Genomic DNA, 22,167 nt, shown 5'->3' with positions numbered 1-22,167 from the left:
TCCTCATGTTGTGACCCAACCATAAAATTATTTTCGTTGTTACTTCATAACTGTAATGTTGCTACTGTAATGAATCATAATGTAAATATCTGATATGCAGGATGGTCTTAGGCGACCCCTATGAAAGGGTCGTTTGTTGAGAACTGCTGGTCTAGATACTAGTCCTTTGTTGGATATATGGTTTGCAGATGCTTTCTCCCAGTCTATAGCTTGCTTTTTCATCCTCCTTAACAGGGTCTTTTGCAGATAAAATATTTTTAGTTTTGGTGAAGTCCAATTTATCAAATTTTCCTTTTGTTAAAGTGAATATACAATTGCTCCTGCATCATTTATTGAAAAGAGTATTCTTTCCCTCCACTGAACTGTATTGGCACTTTTGGCAAAAAGCAATTGAGCATAAATGTATGGGTTTGCTTCTGGACTCTCAATTCATTCTATTGATATAGAAATGTGTTGTTTTTTTCATCAATGTTATTTTCTCTGAGCGGGGCCACTCTGAGTAGAATCCATGTCATTTTTGCCCATACTTATGAACTAATTTAAGTCGGGTGCCATGCAACCTTATTGAGGGAAATGAAGCTGATTAATAGGTCTCCAGGAAATGAGAAATAGAAAGTGTGGTGATTGGTGCATTAGAATGAATTTTGGATTGGAATTAGTAAGACCTGGATTTGGATGATAGTTCTATCTAGAGCTATGGGCAAGTTACTTAACCTCTATGAGTTTTAGCTACTGTGAAATGGAGATGATGGCAATCTTGCAGTGGTTGGTGTTAGCATTAAGAGACAAAGGTTTTGAAAATGATGGCATAGACCCTGGTACACAGTAAATACTTTACATAAAGCAGACTCACAGCTGGTGGATGGTTTGTGGCTCCCTCCTTTCTGACCCAGGATAGTTATGTGGGATCAGGAGGGATGGGCTCCTCAGTGTCAGTTCCCACCATTCTGCTCCTATCTCCTACACTGTGCAGTAGTTATAGTTCCATGCCCTCACATTTTCTGTCAGGAGCAGTATAAAGGGCAGATGAAGAGGAAAATGGGTCTCCACAGACCAGCTTTCTGGCCAGGTTAGAGGGAAGTACAGTAGAGAACCACAAAGTAAGAAATAGTCATATCTTGTTTTATATATCTAGAGCTTTATTTTAATAAAAAGAAACAGCATAACTGCATGCAAACATTTTTGTCAATGTGGAATTGTGTCACAACTGAGGGAATACTCTCTGCTTGGGTCAGGAAACCACAGTTCAAGTCACCAGTTTATCTTGTAGTGGTCCCAAGTTGTAGGGAACGGTTTAGGAGGAAACAAACCATCCCTGTTCTCAACAAGTCTTCTAAGTCTAAACCCAAATAGTGATGGTGTCACTAAGCCTCAGGAGGAAGGAGCATGGTGTTCTTTGGCTTCTCATTCTTCTTATCAGAGAGTTGGCTGGAGTCAGGGGGCAATAAAGATCTGTTGACTCACAAGACTGCTTGCTCAACTGGGTTGTTGCCCAGCCTTCCCCTGTTCCTCTAGTTCCTTCCCCCAAACTTGACTCATTAAGTACTTTCTGGCTTGGTTGGCTCCTATCTCACACCTGAGATCCTCTACTCTCCCCAAATTCTTCCTTCTATGTGACCTTGCTTGGATCCCTCAATGTTTTGTGAGTTCAATAAGGGAATCCAGCTCTTGTTATATGATTGTCAGCTCCTGAGTCTCAGAAAGGCCATACTGAACTTTGTGCTGATCAAATAACTTGCGCAGGGCACTGATGTAGAGTGTGTGGTATTTGTCCACTGTCTTCTTATTTGGCCTTTTAATCCTGGGGATTGGCAGGGGCTCCCCAACTGTGGGGAAGAAGAGACAAGCATCAGAGCTCCCTCCCCACTCAAATTACCCATTCCTCAAAGGGAGCCACATACTGACACTCAGTGTCTGGGTCCCCTCCCCTTCCTTTGTTTTTTTTTTTTTCCTTCTGTCTCAACCTCATCCTTTCCCATAATTTCCAAATACCTAACCTCACATATGCTCAAGAGAATGAGAACAAGCTCAAGAGAGTGCTGAAGGAATATTGATGCTCTCATGGTAGCTGTTGAACTCTGTCCCACTGTGAATGGCCATAACTCTTATCTTGTCCTCCCCACCCTGCCCTCAACCACACCCAATGGACTTTCCATTGCCCATCACAGCTGTGTGCCAGTTCCCCTGGGACTTGATATGGGAATCAAGGACCAGGGTGGTTCAGAGATACTAAAAATCTCACCAACAGTGGTAATGGGCCGATTAAAAGGCAGGAAGCCCCAGGATTCTTGAGTGAGGCCTCGGCCATGGAAGGTACAGAAATTTAGTCCCAGGATTTTTTTGAATGTGCCCTGGAAGGCTTTTTGGAAGAACCTTAACCATGTGCCCTCAGGGAAGGTCTCTTGATTGTACACCTCATTCTCTCCAAAGGAATATGAAGGGACAAGGTGTGCTCTGCAAAGAAAGGAACAGAAGTATAAGTTCTTCCAGGAAACTTCCCTCAGTGAAATCCTCACCAAGGTGGGAAACCTGTAAATCTCTCCATTATAGGACAAGAACCCAAATATCTTCAGCCTGTGTCTGATTCTTGCCATCCCCCATCCTCCCAACTGAACCCTTTGTGGGTAGCTGCTACACATTTCCCCATGATTGGAAGAAACCAATCTCAGGCAACCTGACTGCCTTTATTGCACCTAGCATCCAGAGGGATCTTCCTAAATTGTGTATCTGGACCTGTATCTCCTCACTTTAAACTCTTCCAGAGCTCTCAACTTTGTACCACATTGCTTAACATGGCCTCTGTTCTGTAGCCCTACCTACCTGGCTAGCTTCCCCTCTCCCCACCTCTTCTTTGCAATGTGCTAAGCCATACTAAGTGTGCCAAGTTCTTTGTGCGTCTTTGCGTATTCTGCTCCCTCTTCTAGAAATGCCTTCCTTCTGTCTTCACTTGGTTAATTCTATTTTGCCTTTCAATACTCAGCTCTGATTTCATCCCCTGAAGAAACTTTGACCACCTCCAATTTCCTTCCCCACAATGTGGATTAGGTACTCCTTGCCTAATGCTTACCTTTCTCCTGCACCAACACTATCTTAACTCTAATACAGTCATCTCCTTATCTGTCTGACTCCCCAGTTATCTGTCAAGCTAATCAAAGTTTGGAACTGTATCATTTACCTATGAATTCCTAGGGATTGGCATAGTGCCTGATATGAAAAATTCCCAAGATCTTTCTCCCTTTTGGTCTGATTGGCAAGTCCTACTGATATTTCAATTCACAATTCAGATGTCACCCACTAATGAAACTTTTACCTTGGGTGAAAATCTTTCCATCAACCGGTGCTTTCATAGCACTTTGTACATATATCCATTATAACACATCATTCATTCAATACATATTTAATAAGTTCTTTCTATGTGCCAGTACTGTTTTAAGCCCTGAGGATACATCATTGAACACAATGGATTTTAAAAAAATCTCTGTCATTATGGAGTTTACCTTTTATTGAGGGAAGACAGATAATAAATAATAATAAATAAATAAAAGCTGATAAACTGGTATAAATCAAAGTGGTAATATATAAGCAAATGATAAGTGCAATGGGGAAAAGAAAGCAGGATAGTAGGGACAGACTTTACTGAGAAGACAGACAGCTAGAGCACAGGCTCTAAGGCAGGAGCATATAGCTTGTTGGAGGGACAGCAAGGAAAGCCAGTATAGCTCTAATGGAGTGAACAAGGGGGAGATCAGTAGGTGATGAGGTCGGAGAGGTGGCCAATGGTCAGATTATTTAGGGTCTTGAAGGATTTTGGAAAGACTTTGGCTTTTGCTTGTAGTGAAATGGGAGTTGTTGGGACATTTGGAATAGTGACATGATTTGACATGTTTAATAGGATCATCCAGATAGAGGGATCATACCTCAACATAATGAAGACCATATATGACAAACTCACAGCCAGCATCATACTCAATGGGAAAAAACTAAAAGTGTTTCCCTTAAGATCAAGAACAAGACAGAGATGTCCACTTCATCACTCTTATTCAACATAGTACTGGAAGTCCTAGCCACAGTAATCAGACAAGAAAAAGAAATAAAAGGCATCTAAATTGGAAAAGAATAAAACTGTCATTATTTTCAGATGACATGATACTGTATATAGAAAACCTTAAAGACTCCACCAAATAAACCCCCACTAGATTTAACAAATGAATTCAGCAAAGTAGCAGGACAAAAAATTAATATTCAGAAATTATATGTACCAATAATGAACTATCAGAAAGAGAAATTAAGAAAACAATTCCATTTGCTATTGCAACACAAGAAGGTACCTAGGAATAAATTTAACCAAGGAGGTAAAAGACTAGTACTTGGAAAATTATAAGATACTGAAGAAAGAAATTGAGGAAGATACAAATAACTGGAAGCATATACCGTGTTCATGGATGGAATATTTAACATCATTAAAATGTCTATATTATCCCAAACAATCTACAGATTCAACACAATTACTATTAAAATAGCAGTGCCATATCTCACAGATATAGAACAAATATTCCAAAATTTTATATGAAATCACAAAAGACCTCAAATAGCCTCAGCAATCTTGAGAAAGAAGAACAAGATTGGAGGGATCACACTACCTGGTATCAAACTATACTGCAAGACCATAGTAATCAAAACAGCATGGTATTGGCATGATAACAGGCATATAAAGCAATGGAACAGAATAGAGAGCACAGAAATAAACCCAAGCCTTTATGGTCAATTCATATTTTACAGTCTCTTCAATAAATGCACTAGGAAAACTAGATACATGCAAAAAAAATGAAACTAGACTACCTTTTTACACCATACACAACAACAAACTTCAAATGGATTAAAGACTTAAATGTAAGGCATGAAACCATAAAAATTTTAGAAGAAAACATAGGCAGTAAAATTTCAGACATTTCTTCTAGTAATATTTTTGCCAATATATCTCCTTGGACAAGGGAAACAAACAAAAATAAACAAATGGGACTACATAAAACTAAAAACTTTTTTCACAGCAAAGGAAACTATCAATAAAATGAAAATACAGCTTACTGAATAGAAGAACATGTTCCCCAATGATAAATTTAATAAGGAGTTAATATTAAAAAATTATAAATAGCATACAACTCAACACCAAAAAAACATAAACAATCCAATTAAAAAATGGGCAAAGGACCTGAACAAAGACTTCTCCAAAGAGGACATATAGATGGCCAATAGACATATGAAAAGATGCTCAAAAAAAAAAAAAAAAAGAAGATGCTTAACGTCACTAATTATCAGAGAGATGCAAATTAAAACTACAATGAAATCTCACCTCACACCTATCAGAATGGTGATCATCAATAAATACACAAGGATGTGGGGAGAAGGGAACCCTCATGCACTATTGGTAGGAATGCATATTGGTAACCACTGTAGAAAACAGTATTGAGTTTCCTCAAAAAATAAAAAATGGAACTGCCTTTTGACCCATGATCCCACTTCTGGGAATATATCCCAAGAAACCCAAAACACTAATTCAAAAGAATATATGCACCCCTGTGTTCATTGCAGCATTATTTACAACTAGAGGCCTGATGCACAAAATTCATGCAAGAGTAGGTCTTCCTTCTCCTGGCTGCCAGCACCGGATTCCCTCTGGCACCTGGGACCCGAGCTTCCCTCACAGCCCCGGGTTAGTCTGGAAGGTCGTCCACAAGGATGTCTGGTCTAATTAGCCTATTACGCTTTTATTATTATAGATAGCTAAGATTTGGAAACAGCCCAACTGCTCACCAGCAGATGAGTGGATAAATAAGCTGTGGTACATTTACACAGTGGAATACTACCCAGCTATAAAAGAGAAGGAACTCTTATCTTTTGCAACAGCATGAATGGACCTGGAGATGATTATGCTACGTGAAATAAGCCAGTCAGAGAAAGGCAAATACCATATTATCTCAGTTATATGTGGAATCTAATGAACAAAATAAACTGACAAACAAAATAGAAACAGAGGCACGGAACAGACTGACAGCTGTGAGAGCAGAGGGGGTTGGGGGCTGGATGAAAGAAGATGAAGGGATTAAGCAATCTATATATATATAGACACATAGACACAGACAACAGTGTGGTGATAGAGGGGAAAAGGAAGTAAGTAGAGGTAGGCAAAAGAGGGGTACATGGGGATGAAAAGAGACTTTGCTTGGGGCTGAGGGTGTATGTTGTAGTGTGCTGATGGTGCTTTACTGAGTGGTACACTTGAAATCTATATGGTTTTGTGAACCAATGTCACCCCAATAAATTCAATTTAAAAATAGGATCATCTTAGCTACAATTGGGAATAGACTCTCAGATGTGGGGGAGGCAAGGATGGAAAGTGGTTGGATTTTGGATATATTTTGTAATTATATGTGCATATGTCTGTCTTCCCTATTGGACTGAGTTCCTTAAAGGCGAGGACTAGGTCTTATTTATTTTTATATCTTCAATGCATAGTGCTATGTCTAGCACAGAGTAGGTGTTCAATAACTGCTGAATAAATTTATTCTATTTCTCAAACCAGATTATATGCTCTTTGATGGGGAGGGCAGTAATCATGTCTTTTTAAAATAAATTTATTGGGGTAACATTGGTGAATAAAATTATATCGTTTTCAGGTATACAATATATCATCTGCATATTGTATTGTGTGTTTACGATCCCAAATCAAGTCTCCTTTCATCACCATTTATACCCTCTTTATCCTCTTCTACCTCCTCCTCCCTGCCTTCCCTTAGTAAACATGTCTTATTCATCTTTGCAATTCCTACAACATCAAGCCTAATGCCTTCCTTGCCCTGAGTAAGTTCTCTTGGCCTCTCAGTTAATAGGTTGATATAGAGTAAATCTGCACTGTCCACACCCCTAGCCAGAAGGCTAATGAGTAGAAGATAAAGGTCTTCTTCTATTGTTCTTTCTTCAACTTCAAGTAAAATAGTGCCCACCGAAACCTGTCTGGAGGCTAAAACACTTTAAGATACAGTGTGAGGAAGTAGAGATAATTAATCAGAGTGAAGAGGGAGCCCCTTCTAACAGGTTTCCAAGGAAGGACACCATTCTGGAGAGGTGCTTCAGAGAATCTATGGCACCCAGACAATAGGGCACCAGAACCTAAGGACCCACCCTGTCTTCAGTGCCAATTTCACAAAACCTTTACGCTGTTTAAGGAAGATGGTAGAAACTCCTGGCCGGCATAAGAGGGCTTCAGCAGCTCCGCCCACCACGATAACCACGGCATTGCCTGAGCCTTTCTGAGTCAGCAAATACTTCAAGGCCAACTCACTCACGGGGCACACACCTGTGAAACCAAAGAGTCAACAAGCTTGGTGTCTGAGGATGGGGTAAAGGGATTCCTCTGTGCTCCTAATGATGGACACAGTTCTTCTGTTTCCTGACTGCTGTTTCCACTCTTCTGTCTTTAACCTCCACATCTTGGGTTACCCTTAGTCTGAGGTTGGTTCTTAGGGTCAGTTGCTTATGTTGGGAGTCTATGCTACCACAGTTTAGGTGACATTGAGTTCCTCTGCCTACTTCCTCTTACTTCAATAGTATTTAAGCCTATCCCTTCTCTCTCTACTCATGAACCACAGCCATCTCCTACTCTCCCCAGAGTGACAACACTGGAGACTCACCAGAGTTCTCTCTCCTAGAGTGATCAGGACTAGCCACCACCAACCTGCTTTCTCCCTAGAGCATCTGCTGAAGGGGAGCCATTGGCTGGGGTTTCTTGAGAGTAGGCAGGCCCAGGAGCCTGCCCAAGCCAAACTGAAATATAGATGAACCATGGAATAAGGATGACACCCTATTGTTCAACAACAGTCACAGAGTCTTTCCTCACTCCTGCTTCCTATCTTTGCCATGAACTTACCTTCTATTCTCTCCTGGGATGGCAGAAATTGCCTCTAAGCCTCAATAATTGAGAGATATTGCTGCTCCAGGTTCATGCCAACCTCAGAGGAGAGTAGAACCATCCTCTGGGACTCCAGTGTTCTCACCTGGTCCCTCCAGATAAATGTTTCTTACCTTTTAATATATGGCTTCAGTTGTTTTCTGGTGTCCAGAGGATGGATATTCATCCAGAGAGAAGGACATTTGTCACAGTACCCTGGCTTGAAGCCTGGCATGGGGAGGTTGTCCTTGATTCTGATGGATGTTTATTCTTTATCCCTTGACGTCTTATGCAAGTTTGAAGGGGTTCCCAGGAGATGAAGGTCATGGGCCAGGAAAGTACCAGCTAATATGAAAGACTTAAAAATGTCTTTAAGACTCCCTGGGATGAGAGCTGCTTTATAAATGACTGCCCACAAGAAGTCAATTGATATCCCAGAAAGAATCTGGCAAAATTCATCTGAGATACCTCTTTCATGACTAATTTCCCTGACATTTGGGTATGATATTTGGCTTTTGCCTTCTGCTTTCCACTTGGGCTTTGATCCTCAACTCCAGCCTTCTCCTTCCTCCTTTGAATGTATTCATGGTAAATCTTATGAATGCCAGTAACTTACCTTGCTGCCTAATGAAACCCTGCCTCCCAGATCTTGGACAGAATCTGATACTTAGCCACATACTCCCCTTACTGGTCCAGTGGGTTCTAGACTCATTTTCTACTAAGTCCTCTTCCAGCAGGGAGTAAGAATTAGACTGACTCTCAGAGCTTAGTGAGGTTGGAGCCCTGAGGTAGGTCAGAGGATGGAATGATTTCTTATACTCACCCATAGACATCACATATTCTCTCACAATTGGGATCCAGAAGATCCCTTCCAAGGTCCCTACAGAAGGAGTGATGCCTGGGAAAATCCGAGCAAAGCCAGTGGCCTCAGTGGCAAAGTTGATGAAGACACCGTAAGAGACAACACCATGGGGGTGGTTGGCAATGATATAGTTGTGTTTGGGAGAGAGATCACAAGTCTTCACCAGCTGTCAGGGGGAGATTGAATCAGAACAGTGGATAGGAAGAAGGAAAAGAGAACATGCAGAGTCATCCCAGCAGGTAACCTGTGTTACCCTTGGGGAGCCCAAATTCCTGTTCATTGGGATGTCACCAGGGGTTATGATGCTCAGAGAGGCTGACTTGGGTTTGTCACTGTGAGGAAAGGCTGCTATCGAGCCATCTCCTCACCTGCCCATCCATTTTGGGCCCCAACTCTGCATTACACCTCTGAGCTTTGACCTTCACTACTAGCCACCAAACCCTTTGAAAACATGAAGCTGAGTGGAAAGGGACCAAATGCACCCAGAAGAAGGGGTAGTCACCTTTATTGGGAAGTAATTTCGGAAATATTTCCAGAGGGTCCATTTTCGTACCCAAGCAGAACGCCTACCACCTGTGGGTACAGAAGGAAAGGGAAGAACAGGTGAGATACTGCCAATTCTTCTACCTTTACCAGAGGTGGATGGATCTTCCTACAGTCCTCAGGTCAAAAGAGGGGCCTTCTTCTCACACTTCCACATTTCTAGGGCACAGAGCTGTAGTTACTGTCTCTGAATCCAACCATGGGACGCCCCTGCACCTGCCCCAAAACCTCAACTTTTTTTGTTTGTTTTGTTAATCCTCACCCAAGGATATTTTTCCATTGATTTTTAGAGAGAGTGGAAGAGACACACACACAGAGAAACATTGATATGAGAGAGACACTTCAATTGGTTGCTTCCACATGCACTCCCTAACCTAGGATTGAGCCTGCAACTGAGGTAGGTGCCCTTGACTGGAATTGAACCCGGGACCCTTCAGTATTTGTGCTGTATTCACTGAGCCAAACCTCAACGTTTTAATTCTTCCTGGGAAGCCTGGCAGAGACCTCTGTTCCATGCTGAGCCTTGCTGCTCTCTCTCCCTCCCCTTCCCTTTAAACCCCTATTGCACCTCCCCCCCCTCCATCACCCCCTCCTTTCATTTCCCTTTCTTTCCTCTCCCCAGTCCTTCTCCCTCTGCCTCTCCCATTCTTTCCTTCCACCTCCCTCCCTGTAGTTATACCCTTGGCACAGACAGACAGGGACCACCACCCTTCCGGTCTCTTACCTTGACTGTGGGTGTTCCAATCATAGGCAAGCCAGGCTAAGGTGAGCACGGGCAAGGTCCAGAAATTCGTGAACACCAGAAAGTAGGGTATGAGGACAATGGGAATAGCTCCTGAGGGGACACAAAGGGTTCATGCCCTTCAGTTCTCTTCAATTTTAATAGGCCTCTCATAACTCTGATCTTGGCTCTATACTGAAGGAGCAAGTCAAAGCTGGTGTGAGACCCATCTCTCCTTCTCCCCCAATCTCCATCTAGTTCTTCTGTGGTCCGGGCTGGCTGCTGAGTCCCTGAATCTGGGCCCCCTTGATCACTGAGATCTTACTTAAGGAAACAGCAGAACCAAGTTAGCACATTCCAGTGGAGAGGGGCTGCCTGCGGTGCACAGGCTGTTTGTTGCTGAGAGGGAAACTTTTTAGAAATTGCTTTTTACTTAGTTCAATTTTGGCAAATTAAAAATTTCTCAAAGGTTCACTGGGGTGGGGGGGTGGAGAGGATGATCTCTGTTAGCAAAGGGCCACAGAATGCTGTGATATGCAAATGTGATATACCTTATAGCAGTTGAAATTGAATTCCATTTTAAAATCTGCATTCATGAAAAAGGGGTTAAGTACACATCCTATATACTAAAAGCATATTATGCAAATTGACCAAATGGTGGAACGACCAGTCGCTATGATACACACTGACCACCAGGGGGCAGATGCTCAACACAGGAGCTGCCCCATGGTGGTCAGTGCGCTCCCACAGTGTCGCTCAGCCAGAAGTTGGGCTCACAGCTGGCGGGCGCAGCAGAGGTGGTGTGGTGGGAGCCTCTCCTGCCTCTGCTGCAGGTGGACATCCCTGAGGTGTCCTGGACTGCAAGAGGGCACAGGCCGGGCTGAGGGCCCCCCCCCCGGCCCCCCCACCACCAGTGCACAAATCCCATGCACCAGGCCTCCAGTATTGTGAATAAAAACAGAGCCAGGTAAGGGAATGACTTCTTTGACCAGGTAACCACATCATGGTAGAAAATATTTCAGAGAAGGAGAAGAAAATCAAGAGTTACTTACCCATAGGTTTGTCTCTTACATTTTGAGATGAAAAACACAAAACAAAACAGAAACAAAAAAGACATAATGGGCATTTCTTTAAAAAGTTATGTTATGGAATAGAAGAAACCTTAGTGATAGGCTGAATTCCCCTTGTAAGAGGTGACTGGGATGGTTGTTGTAAGCATGCTGATTAAATAAGAGATAGTAGTGGGAGGAATTTTATGAGAAGCCTGTCATGGATGAAAGTCTTAATACCTCTGACCCTCATGAAATATGAGAGTTAATTTGCTGAGTAAGCTTCAGAAGAAAACCCGACAAAGTTTAATAAGAATAATTATTAATTAAAGGTAGTCTAAGTGTATCCTTTCTTTTATATCTTGCTTCAAATAAATTTACTTTGTGACCTTAACATTTAGAATAGAGCCTTACACACAGAAGGTGTTTAACAAATATCTGTAGACTGACTGAAAGATAAATAAATGTTTTCTCTTTTCAAGAGTAGGTGAACTTAAATGATTAGTGTTTAGTCAGCATTTACGTTATTTAAGTGATTTGTTATTTTTTAAAAGCATAGATGGATTAATTGTGTGCCTTATATCCAATCTCTTTCAACTATCCACAAGTCCTAAAGGTAATCTAAAAGAGTCATACCTGGATAAACACCATCCCCCTTGTGGAATCTATTTGAACTGCAGGTGTGGCATCTCAGGAGACCATAAGTGTCCTATGAGGGCAAGCCTGCCAGACCCAGCCTGTGTGAATGTAATCATTGTCACTCAAGGTGACAGAAGTGGGATTTAAAGAAGTAGGAGGAACAGAAGCCAAACATGGAAGAGCTAAAACTCATGGAACAAGAAGTTCCTTGACAAAAAGTGAGGGGATCTGAGGCAAGAATGATGAAGAACAACCATTTGTATGTATGTATGTGTGACCCTTCCTTAGATATTATGGCCTTGATACCAGGAGATGCTTACAGCATTTTGTCCATGTTCAAGGGAGGACTCTTGGAGTAAATTATCAATGAGGAAGTTTACATAAAATAATCTAATTTAGTTTGTATTAAAGACACTAGTAGTCAAGCCATTCAACTAGATATGTACTGTGGTATCTCATCATAATTGTAACTTCCATTTTCCTAATACAGTTTAACCTCTATTCTCGAAGTTGATTCATTCCAGAAAGTTGTTTGAGAAGCGATTTGTTTGAAAACTGAATCACTTTTCCCATTGGAAAGAATGTAATTTGAATTAATCCATTCCAAATCCCCAAATGTACTGTTTAATCTATAAACACTTCTTTCCTTAAATTTATCGAACCACCACTATTAGCCTTAAATGAATTTTTCATATATCACTGCCTCCAAAATGCTATCACCAGAAAACTGCTTTTCATTTATCCAACCAACAGTTTTTCTACCTATTCAATTGCCTGTGATTGTTGTTTTGTGAACACTTTCACACCCTCAGCAATATTGGCATTCTTGATGGTCTCTTTATGTTTTAAAATTGTGCTAATCTTTGACTTCTTCAGCAACAAAAGCATTCTCTCCTTTGTTGCCACAGAGACTCTTTTTGTCTTGCTGAGGTATCATAATGAAAGGGTTATTAGGTTGAAAACTGAAGCAGCCGAAACATTTTTTTTTCGTCAACAACTTGATGGAGAACTGAATTGTTCCAGGTGGAAGACGCTGGAGAACTGAGGTTTGACTGTATTTAATGATGCTTAATACCTTTTCATGTGCTTATCTGCCTTCTATATATCCTCTTTGGTAAAGTGTTTGTTCAAATATTTGGCAAATTTTTAAATTGGCTTGTTTTCTCACTGTTGGGTTTTCAAAGTTCTTTATGTATTCTGCATACAAGTCCTTTGTTGGATATGTGCTTTGCAAACATTTTATCCCGGTCTGTGTTTATCTTTTCATTTTTCTAACAAGGACTTTCTTAGAGCAAAATCTTTTAAATTTGATGAAGTCCATTTTATCATTTTTTTTGGTTTGTTTTTGTTTTTACATGTTGTGCTTTTGGGGTCAAATCCAAGAACTCTTTACAGAACCACGGGTCATAAAGGGTTTCTCCTATGTTTTTTACTAAAAGTTTTACAGTTTTCTGTTTTACATTTAGATCTGTAATCCATTTTGAGTTAATTTCTTAATTAAATGTGAGGTTTTGGTCAAGCTTTATTTACTACATATGAATATCCAATTGTTTCAACATCATTTGTTAAAAAGACTATCCTTCCTCCATTGAATTGCTTTGCATCTTTGTCAAAAATGAATTGGCCAGGACTTCTGGTCAAGATACTGACATAGGTAAATGCAGTACTTGCATCCTTCCATAACCATATCAAAATTACAACTACTCTACAGAACAATTATCATTCAAACTATGGTAGACAGTTAGACAGACATGAACAGAGCAAGGAGGAAGGGCCAGGTACCGAAGGGCACCAGGGTGGAAAGCCCCAGGTGCCTAGCAAAGGACAATTGTAGGGTGGGACCTTGCCCCAGGGTGACCTTTCCTCCCCTAGCATATCTATGGTCAAGCGGTTTGGACCCCCTGACTTTTCCTCCCTAGAGATAACATCTAAGCCTCAGTTGTATTTCAGCTCCAGGACCAGATAAGCAACAAAAGCAGCCAAGCTGACCTCAGGACCAGCTGCATTGGATAATGACCCCTGCCCTGGTTCCAGCCAATCAATCAGTGGAGACCAGAACCTGGAAAGGACACACCTGGAAAACTGCTGAATAGTCTATTGAGACCTTCCCTGGGACCTCCCCTAGAATCTCCATCATGAGAACCCTTAGGGCAGAGTACCCAGTGCTCTCTCCCTCCTGGAAACATTCCCGCCCCTTTCCCTCTCCTGCTCCCCACCCCCAGATACACTACCATTACCTTCCTCAACCCACGCTCCAATTTATAATTTGTTTCTTCAGCCTATTTCTTCTATGAATTACTTCTTCCAGTTCTGTGATTTTATAAATAAATTTTCTCTTATAGTTTGAATCTTGGCTCTGAATTCTTTTCTAGCTAGGACTCAAGCTCCGAGATTGCTGAACCCAGGTCCATTCTGACCACACGGGTCTAACTCCTATTGCTTTGCCTGCTGCCTACAACAAAACTGTCTGAAATCTAGTTGCATAGAAGTCCTACATCTAGGAATATAAAGAAGAACCCACATTGAGACTGGTAGGAGGAGCAGAGACATGGCCCCACACCCACGTGTGGTGGATAAAAATCAGGAGGGATATCTCGGCTACAGAGGTTCACCCTGAGAAGTGAGGAATCCCAGTCCCACATCAGGCCCCCAAGCCTAGGGTTCTAGTGCTGGGAAGAGAAGTCCCCATAACTTCTGGCTTTAAAAACCAGTGGAAATTGAGGCTGAGTGAGATAGAAGGCTGCTGAAATCCCAGGCAATTTCTCTTAAAGGACCTATTCACAGACTTAGACTCACTCACTCACTCTGAGCTCCAGCACTGGGGAAGCAGCTCAAAAGGCACCAGGGACATATGGGAGGAACAGAACTATCTGTCATCGGGGTTAGAGCTGGGGGGACAGCTTTCTCCCAGACAGAAGTGCTGGCAGAGGTCATTGTTCCTTTGATGTGATGCCCGTCTCCCCCACAGAGCCAGCAGGTGGGCACCATATCTAGATTCCATCAACCTGGCTATCACTGTTTGCCCAACCCCGGTGATTCTCTGAGACCCTAGCCCACCCAACTTGTGAGCCCACCAAAGCTCTATCCAATGCCTTTACCATATGAATGACCTGTCTTGGTTCCCACTTCAGACTTTCCTAAAAGCTCTCAAACAAGCAGCATCTGGCCTTAGCTTGCCCCATACCTCTGGCTAACTGCCCCCAGGCCTGGCACTAGCAGCAGCTAGCTGTGTTTTGTAACTTGGTATCTCCATCTTCAAGCCCAGAATAAGTAGCAGGCAGCTGCAGACTGCTTTGGAGCTCAAGCCGGATGGCCCTGAGCAGAACACAAGCAGCAGCTGACATTATCCTAAACTTCCTGGGAGGCTCCAGAATCAGCACACCTGGTAGACAGTTTCAGACGATGTCCAAGCACCACCCAACCACCTTCACAAGTTACACATTCAAGGGGTGGACTCAGCGGGAATCAGGCCCTGCTGAAGTAAGTCTTACTCCATGGGTTAGGCCCCTGCATAGCTGATTTTCCATGGTGGTACAGCCAGTCCTTGCAGTGGATCAGCCTATGGATAAATCCCTCCCATTGATGTACCAACAGCAATCAATGCTCACTACAACAGGAGGGTGTACACAGCCCACATGGGGTGAGGGGGGAAACAAGAGTGCCCAGCTTGGGTGATCAGAGAGGCTGTGCCACTAGAATCTACAGTATAACTACTGCACAAGACCACTCTACCAAGCTTGGGAGACATAGCAGTTCTACCTAATACACAGAAACAAACACGGAGGCTGCCAAAATGAGGATGCAAAGAAACATGACCCAAATTAAAGAACAGAAAAGAACTTCAGGAAAAAAAAAAACTAAACAAAATGGAGACAACCAATATACTAGATGCAGAGTTTAAAACACTGGTTATAAAGATGCTCAATGAATTTAGGGGAAGAGTAGATGAATGTAGTGAGAACAACAAAGAGATAGGAAACATAAAAATGAAAATAGAAAACATAAAACGAACCAGTCAGAAATAAAGGATACACTACCTGAAATGATGAATGACTTACAGGGAATCAACAGTAGAGTAGATTAAGCTAAGAATCAAATCAGTGATTTGGAATATAAGGAAGCAAAAAACACCCAATCAGAACAGAAAAAAAAAATCAAAAAAATGAAGATGGAATAAGGAGCCTTTGGAACATTTTCAAGTGTATCAACATTTACATCATGGAGTGCTGGAAGGAGAAGAGAGAGAACAAGAAATTGAAAGCTTATTTGAAAAAACAACAGAAAATTTCCCTAAGCTGGTGAAGGAAATAGACATACAAGTCCAGGAAGTGCAGAATGTCCCAATCAAGATGAACTCAAAGAGGCCCACATCAAGACACATCAGGATTATAATGCCAAAAGTTAAAGACAAAGAGAGAATCTTAAAAGCAGCAAGAGAAAAGCAGTTAGTTTCCTGCAAGGAAGCTCCCATAAGACTGTCAGCTGATTTCTCAGCAGAAACTTTGCAGGCCAAACAGAATTGGCAAGAAATAAAGTGATGAAAAGCAAGGACCAAGAGAGAAAAGATGGCGGCGATATAGGCAGACGCGTCCCAGGTCGTGTCCCGGAGCAAATGGAGTGAGCAGCTGAAACTAGTAACACCCACACCGAATTGGCGAAATTGCTCAGCTGGTGAGACGGTTTGCAGCCGGGAGGAGCAGAACTCCCCTGGAAAGGTAAAAACAAACAAACAGGGATTTGGGCAGGAAAGTTTGCCAGACCTCTGAGCCCAGAGAGTCGGAGGGAGACCGCGTGGCAGACAGCCACGTCCCTTGGGACAGGCACAGCCCCTGACGGGGGGAAAGGAGAACCACGGGATTCCTGGCGCCGCCGGGGGATTTGAGAGCTGGGTTCTGTGATCACGGAGGACTGAGCCTAAAGGGGGCAGCCTGAAGAGCTGACCAGACCATGCAGTCCCAGTAAGAGAAGAAGCTTACAGTAACCAAGCCTTCCCCGTTTCCGCAGCCGGCGTTTGTTTGTTTGTTTTCACTGAATCCTGTTCATGGGACATTTCGGATACAGACACTCACCTGTGCTGAAGAGAGGGAGAGTGTGCGGAGGAGTGGAATCTGGGGAGAGACTGAGGAGAGAAGGGGGGCCGAGAGTGGTGGCAGCGAATTGAGTGCTGAGACACCCCTGAGCCCAGGACTGGGGCAGCCATTCTCTCCAGAGAGTGAGACTCCTCTCCCCAGCCCCCAGGCAAGGAGCACAGCCACACCCAGATTCCACCCTGTAGGAGATCAAGGATTAAAATAACCTGATCAGTCCCTGGGAGTTAACAGGGTCAGCAGCAACACAGCGCAGGTAACTAACTATTACGCAGCCAGCTCTGGGCAGTGAACTTCCACTGGAGAGAGAGGCCCTATAGCCTCAGAGGCCAACCCCAGAACACTGCCACCCAGAGGCTGACCCACAAACTGACTCTTTGCTAAACACAAAATAAGGCAGTCTGGGAAACAAATGCGGTCTGCTTTAAAATAAGGACTGTGGTTTACAACACAGAGGAACAGTGTATCGCAGGGAAACTCAACACTCTCCTGAATACCTGGCAGGTCTAAGGCGAGCCACACTGAAGAATAGAAGAACCGAAGGATCTTCACTACTGCATTTTTTTTTTCTTTTTTCACCTTTTAACTAAGAAACCAAATTTTTTTCTTTTTTTTTCTTCTTCTTTTTTTTCTTTCTTTTTTTTCCTTCTTTTTCCATCACCTGATTTTACCCTTTTAATTACTACCTTCTTATTTTTAACCAGTATTATTACTGCTACCATTTTACCATTTTTTAAAGTGCCATTTTATTTTCTCTTTATTTTATTTTGGGATTAGTGTTCTCCATTCTATTTTCATCATTATATTATTGGTTGTTTCTAGTTTGCATTCATCTCCAGGGAGCTGTTGCTGGAATTTGTTGGGATTAGTGGCTTTTCTATAGGAGTATTCTCCTCATATAAAAAGTCTCTTCCCCTCTTCCACTTCATTCTCGCTTTTCGCTCTTTTTTTTTTCTTTTATTTTCTTTTCTCGCTTTTATTTCCCCCCCTCCTTTTTCCCAATTTCATTTTTTCACTCCTTTTTTTGGTCCCTACTTTTCTTTTTTCTCTTTTCTCTTTTTCTCTTCCTTCTTCCTTATCCCCTAATTCTCTTAATTCGGGTGGTCACCTTTATTTGGGGTTATTAATATCGTGAATATATTTGTGTATAGTGCCTGGTATGTGGTGCCTTGTTGTGTTGTATTTTGTGCCTTTAAATCAACACAGCAGATCCAAGAAACAGCAACCTCCTGAGCACCACACCCTCTGCTGAGGAACAGCAGCTGTACGTGAAACCTCGCCCCACCAGCCAGAAGAGCCACCACAGCTGTGAACAGCACCCACCACAGGAGCTGCTGCCAACTGAAGAGCAGCTGCTACCACAACCGCACGAAGAGCAACCACAGACCAAGGAGTCACTGCCACCACGGGAGCAACCACTGAACGACTCAACGTCCAGATATGTCAGTGAGATCAAACATGGGTAGACAAAGAAACCCCCAAAGGAAAGAAAAGGAGGACTCTCCAGAAAAGCAGCTAAGTAATACAGAGGCATGCAACATGACAGAAAAAGAATTCAGAATAAGGGTCCTAGAGTGCATAAACCGGATGGAGGAAAAAATCAACAACCTCTGCAAGAAGCAAGAAGAAACAGATGAAAAAATCGATAACATATGGAAGAAGCTAGAAGAAACAGATGAAAAAATCAACAATTTAAGACCCAAGAAGAAATGAAGAGTGATATAGCTGCAATGAAAAACTCCATTGAAAGTATCAACAGTAGACTAGGAGAAGCGGAGGACCGAATTAGTGAATTAGAAGACAAGGAAGCAAAACACACCCAAAATGTACTGCAATTGGAGAAAAAAATTAAAAGACAGGAGGAGAGCCTAAGGGAGCTTTGGGACAACATGAAACGAAACAACATACGAATAATAGGGGTACCAGAACAACAGAAGGATGAACAAGGGTTAGAAAACCTATTAGAAGAAATAATATCAGAAAACTTCCCTGAGGTGGGGAAGAAAAAAGTCACACAAGCCCAGAGAGTCCCAAACAAGGTGAACCCGAAAAGACCCACACCAAGACACATCATAATTACCATGGCAAATGTTCAGAACAAAGAGAGAATCTTACAGGCTGCAAGAGAGAGACGGAAAGTTACATACAAGGGATCTCCCATTAGATTGTCAAATGATTTCTCAACAGAAACACATCAGGCCAGAAAAGAATGGACGGAAATTTACAAAGTGATGCAAAGCAAAGGCCTGAATCCAAGAATACTCTATCCAGCAAGGCTATCATTCAAACTTGAAGGGGAAATAAGAAGCTTCACAGACAAAAAAAGGCTAAGGGAGTTTATCACCACCAAGCCAGCAATGCAAGGAATGCTAAAGGGACTGGTATAAAAAGAAGAAATAAAAAGCTCAGAAAGAAAACAGCCACACAAAAAGAGAAATGGCTACAAACAAGTACCTTTCAATAATAACTTTAAACGTATACGGACTAAATGCTCCAACCAAAAGACATCGAGTGGCTGAATGGATAAAAAAACATGACCCATACATCTGCTGTCTACAAGAAACCCACCTCATTAGAAGGGACTCACACAGACTGAAAGTGAAAGGATGGAAAAATATCTTTCAGGCAAATGGAAAGGAAAAGAAAGCTGGGGTAGCAATACTTATATCGGACAAAATAGACCTCAAAGTGAAGGCCATAACAAGAGATAAGGAAGGCCACTTCATAATACTAAAGGGATCAATACAACAAGAAGATATAACCCTGGTAAACATATATGCACCCAATGCAGGAGCACCCAAATTCATAAAAAAACTCCTGGAAGATATCAAAGGAGAGATCGACAACAATACAATCATAGTAGGGGACTTTAATACACCACTGCCAGCACTGGATAAGTCCTCTAGACAAACAACCAGCAAAGATACAGCAATCCTAAATGACTCACTAGATCAGATGGACTTAATAGACATCTTCACAACTCTTCACCCCAAAGCCACGGAATATACATTCTACTCAAATGCTCATAAGACATATTCAAAAATAGACCATATATTGGGGCTGGAGAGAGCAGTTATGGTGGCTCTCAGTCCTGTCCCCAGGGGCTCTGCCTCTCTGAGTCCCAGCACCCGCTGCAAACCTCAGAGAGAAAGCTGCACTCGCTCTGACTGAAGCCAGACAGTCCCGCTTCTCCCGTTTGAGTCTGGGTCCCTAAAGACTCGCCTGTATCTGGAGCTCAGAGTCTGAGACTCCCTCCCGATTGAAAACGCCAACCGCGCCCTCTGCCGTCAGCCCACTCCGCACACTCCGCACCTCAGAATTTGACTTCAGCACTGCGCCTCCTCTGAGTGTCCGTATGCGTTTCTCTTTCCTCCTAGTTGTAGGACTTCCATTCAGCCAGCGTTCCTGTGGTTCTGGGTGATGTCCGTTCCGTTTTTTAGTTTCACTTTTGAAGTAGTTGTTCAAGGCAGCAAACTCCAGCGTTAACCTATGCCGCCATCTTGGTTCTCCCCATGATCAGTTCTTCTGTTTTAGAAAGTTTTTAACCTTCTATAATTAATATTTAATTTGATTTAATTAGTAGTTATAGATTACCTATTTTATCTAGGGTGGGTTTTGGTTTGTAGTTTTTGAGAAAGTCTCCAAATACCATTGCTGATTTGTCTATTTTTCTTTTCAGTTCTGTCAGTTGTTGTTTCATATATATTGAAGCTCTATTGTTAGGTGCATACAGTTAGGATAGCTATGTCTTCTTGGTAAATTGACCCTTTTATTATTATGTAATATACCTCTTTATCTCTGGTACTGACTTTCTTAAACCTGTACAGCCTCAAATTACAAAGGATTACTAACTTAAGTTAAAGATGGTACCAATATGAATCTAAGTGTGTCCTCTCTTCAAATCATCTCTGATTCATCTCACTTGCTCACTTTCCCTATATAATAATAGCCAAAATTTACTGTATACTCATTATGTAAAACTGTTTTACATGCATATTTTATTTAATCTTCATACATACCTCATTAGGACAGTAATTCTCATTTTGTGGATGAGTAACTCAGGCTAAGAGAGGTTAAATAACCACCTGAGGTCACATAGCTAGCTTGTGGGGAAACCAGAGTTGAGAACACAAAGTGTCTTATTCCAGAGACTGTACCTTTAACCATTAAGCTGTTGTTATTGCTTCCTGTCAGTTCTGTCTTCCAAACATCTTTCAAATTATCCTATTTTCCGCCTCCATGCTACTACCTGGTCCAAACCTCCATCACCTAGCTCCCAGATGACTGCTACTATTCCTAAGTAGGCCTTGTGCTTCCATTTGAGCCATGACACAGCAGCAAGCTGAATAAAAATCAGAGTCTGTCCCCCTGCAGCATATAATCAAAAATGGCTGGCTTACCAGAGGCATTTCTGTGCCTTTGTGATTACTTAGTAGTTCTAAATTAACTATAGATATCATAAGCTGTGGGAATAAATGCTGATTTAATAATTCAACACTACTCTTAGGATCACGTCCAGTCTTATGACCTTGGTTTCAAAGGCCCTCCATGATGGAGCCCCAGCCACCCCTTTGTTCTCTGCATTCCACCACCTGTTCTGTCCGTTCTTTCAACTCATTCTGCTCTCAAGCCTCTGGGCTTCTGTGAAAGTTGTTCCTTTTACCTAGAAGATTCTTTCCTCAGCTCTTTGCCTGACTAGTTGCTATTCATCTTTCAGACCTCAGGAAAAAAATCTCAGTTTCAATATTTTGGAGCTGTTGTTGACTTCTCTCCCTTTCCAAAAACAAAACAACAACAACAACAAAACTCTCCAATTCACCCTCCTGCCTCTGTCTCCATTGCTACTTCTTTGGTCCAGGACTTGATCTCCTCTGGTCTAGATTGCAGTTGTGTGTCTACTCTTTTCCTGCTGGTCTCTTCCTCTCCAGTTCATTTTACATACTACTGTCAGATAATTTTTTAAAGCACAGTCATAATGTCCTTTGCTTCCTCAGAAACCTTCAATGTTTTCCCACTGCTGACAGAATAAAGTCTGAACATGTTAGCTTGGCATTTAAGGCTCTCTATGGACTGTCCCCCCTCCCCCACTTTCCTAGCTTCATCTCTCAGTACCTTCATTCACAGCCCTTATGCTTTAGCCCAGTATTCCTCAAAGTGTGGTCCCATACCACTGAAAGGACACTAGATGATGTGAGTTGGTGTATGGATAAAAAGTTATTTTAATATGTAATGAATAAAAGTGAATTTATGGCAGTGATATAAAGTTTCTTGCTGAAATATATAAATTTAGGTTACAGAAATGAACTAATTTGGAAAAATGT

General features: G+C 42.1%; 1 protein-coding gene across 1 annotated transcript in view; it reads right to left on the bottom strand.

Annotated features, from left to right (window-relative positions):
* Positions 1-1,671: 1,671 nt before the first annotated feature.
* Positions 1,672-22,167, bottom strand: part of DGAT2L6 (diacylglycerol O-acyltransferase 2 like 6) — a gene marked incomplete at both ends in the record, with an annotated part of 45,138 nt that continues 24,642 nt past the window's right edge. Inside the window, 6 exons of the mRNA XM_081080845.1 lie at positions 1,672-1,826; positions 2,243-2,454; positions 7,180-7,354; positions 8,769-8,973; positions 9,310-9,380; positions 10,075-10,185. Coding sequence (XP_080936971.1) covers positions 1,672-1,826; positions 2,243-2,454; positions 7,180-7,354; positions 8,769-8,973; positions 9,310-9,380; positions 10,075-10,185 — 929 coding nt within the window. The remainder of the gene's footprint in view (positions 1,827-2,242; positions 2,455-7,179; positions 7,355-8,768; positions 8,974-9,309; positions 9,381-10,074; positions 10,186-22,167) is intronic.

Source organism: Myotis nattereri, assembly GCF_964212035.1.
Source record: "Myotis nattereri genome assembly, chromosome: X".
Classification (NCBI taxonomy): Eukaryota; Metazoa; Chordata; class Mammalia; order Chiroptera; family Vespertilionidae; genus Myotis; species Myotis nattereri.
This window is presented reverse-complemented; position numbering and strand designations above follow the sequence as displayed.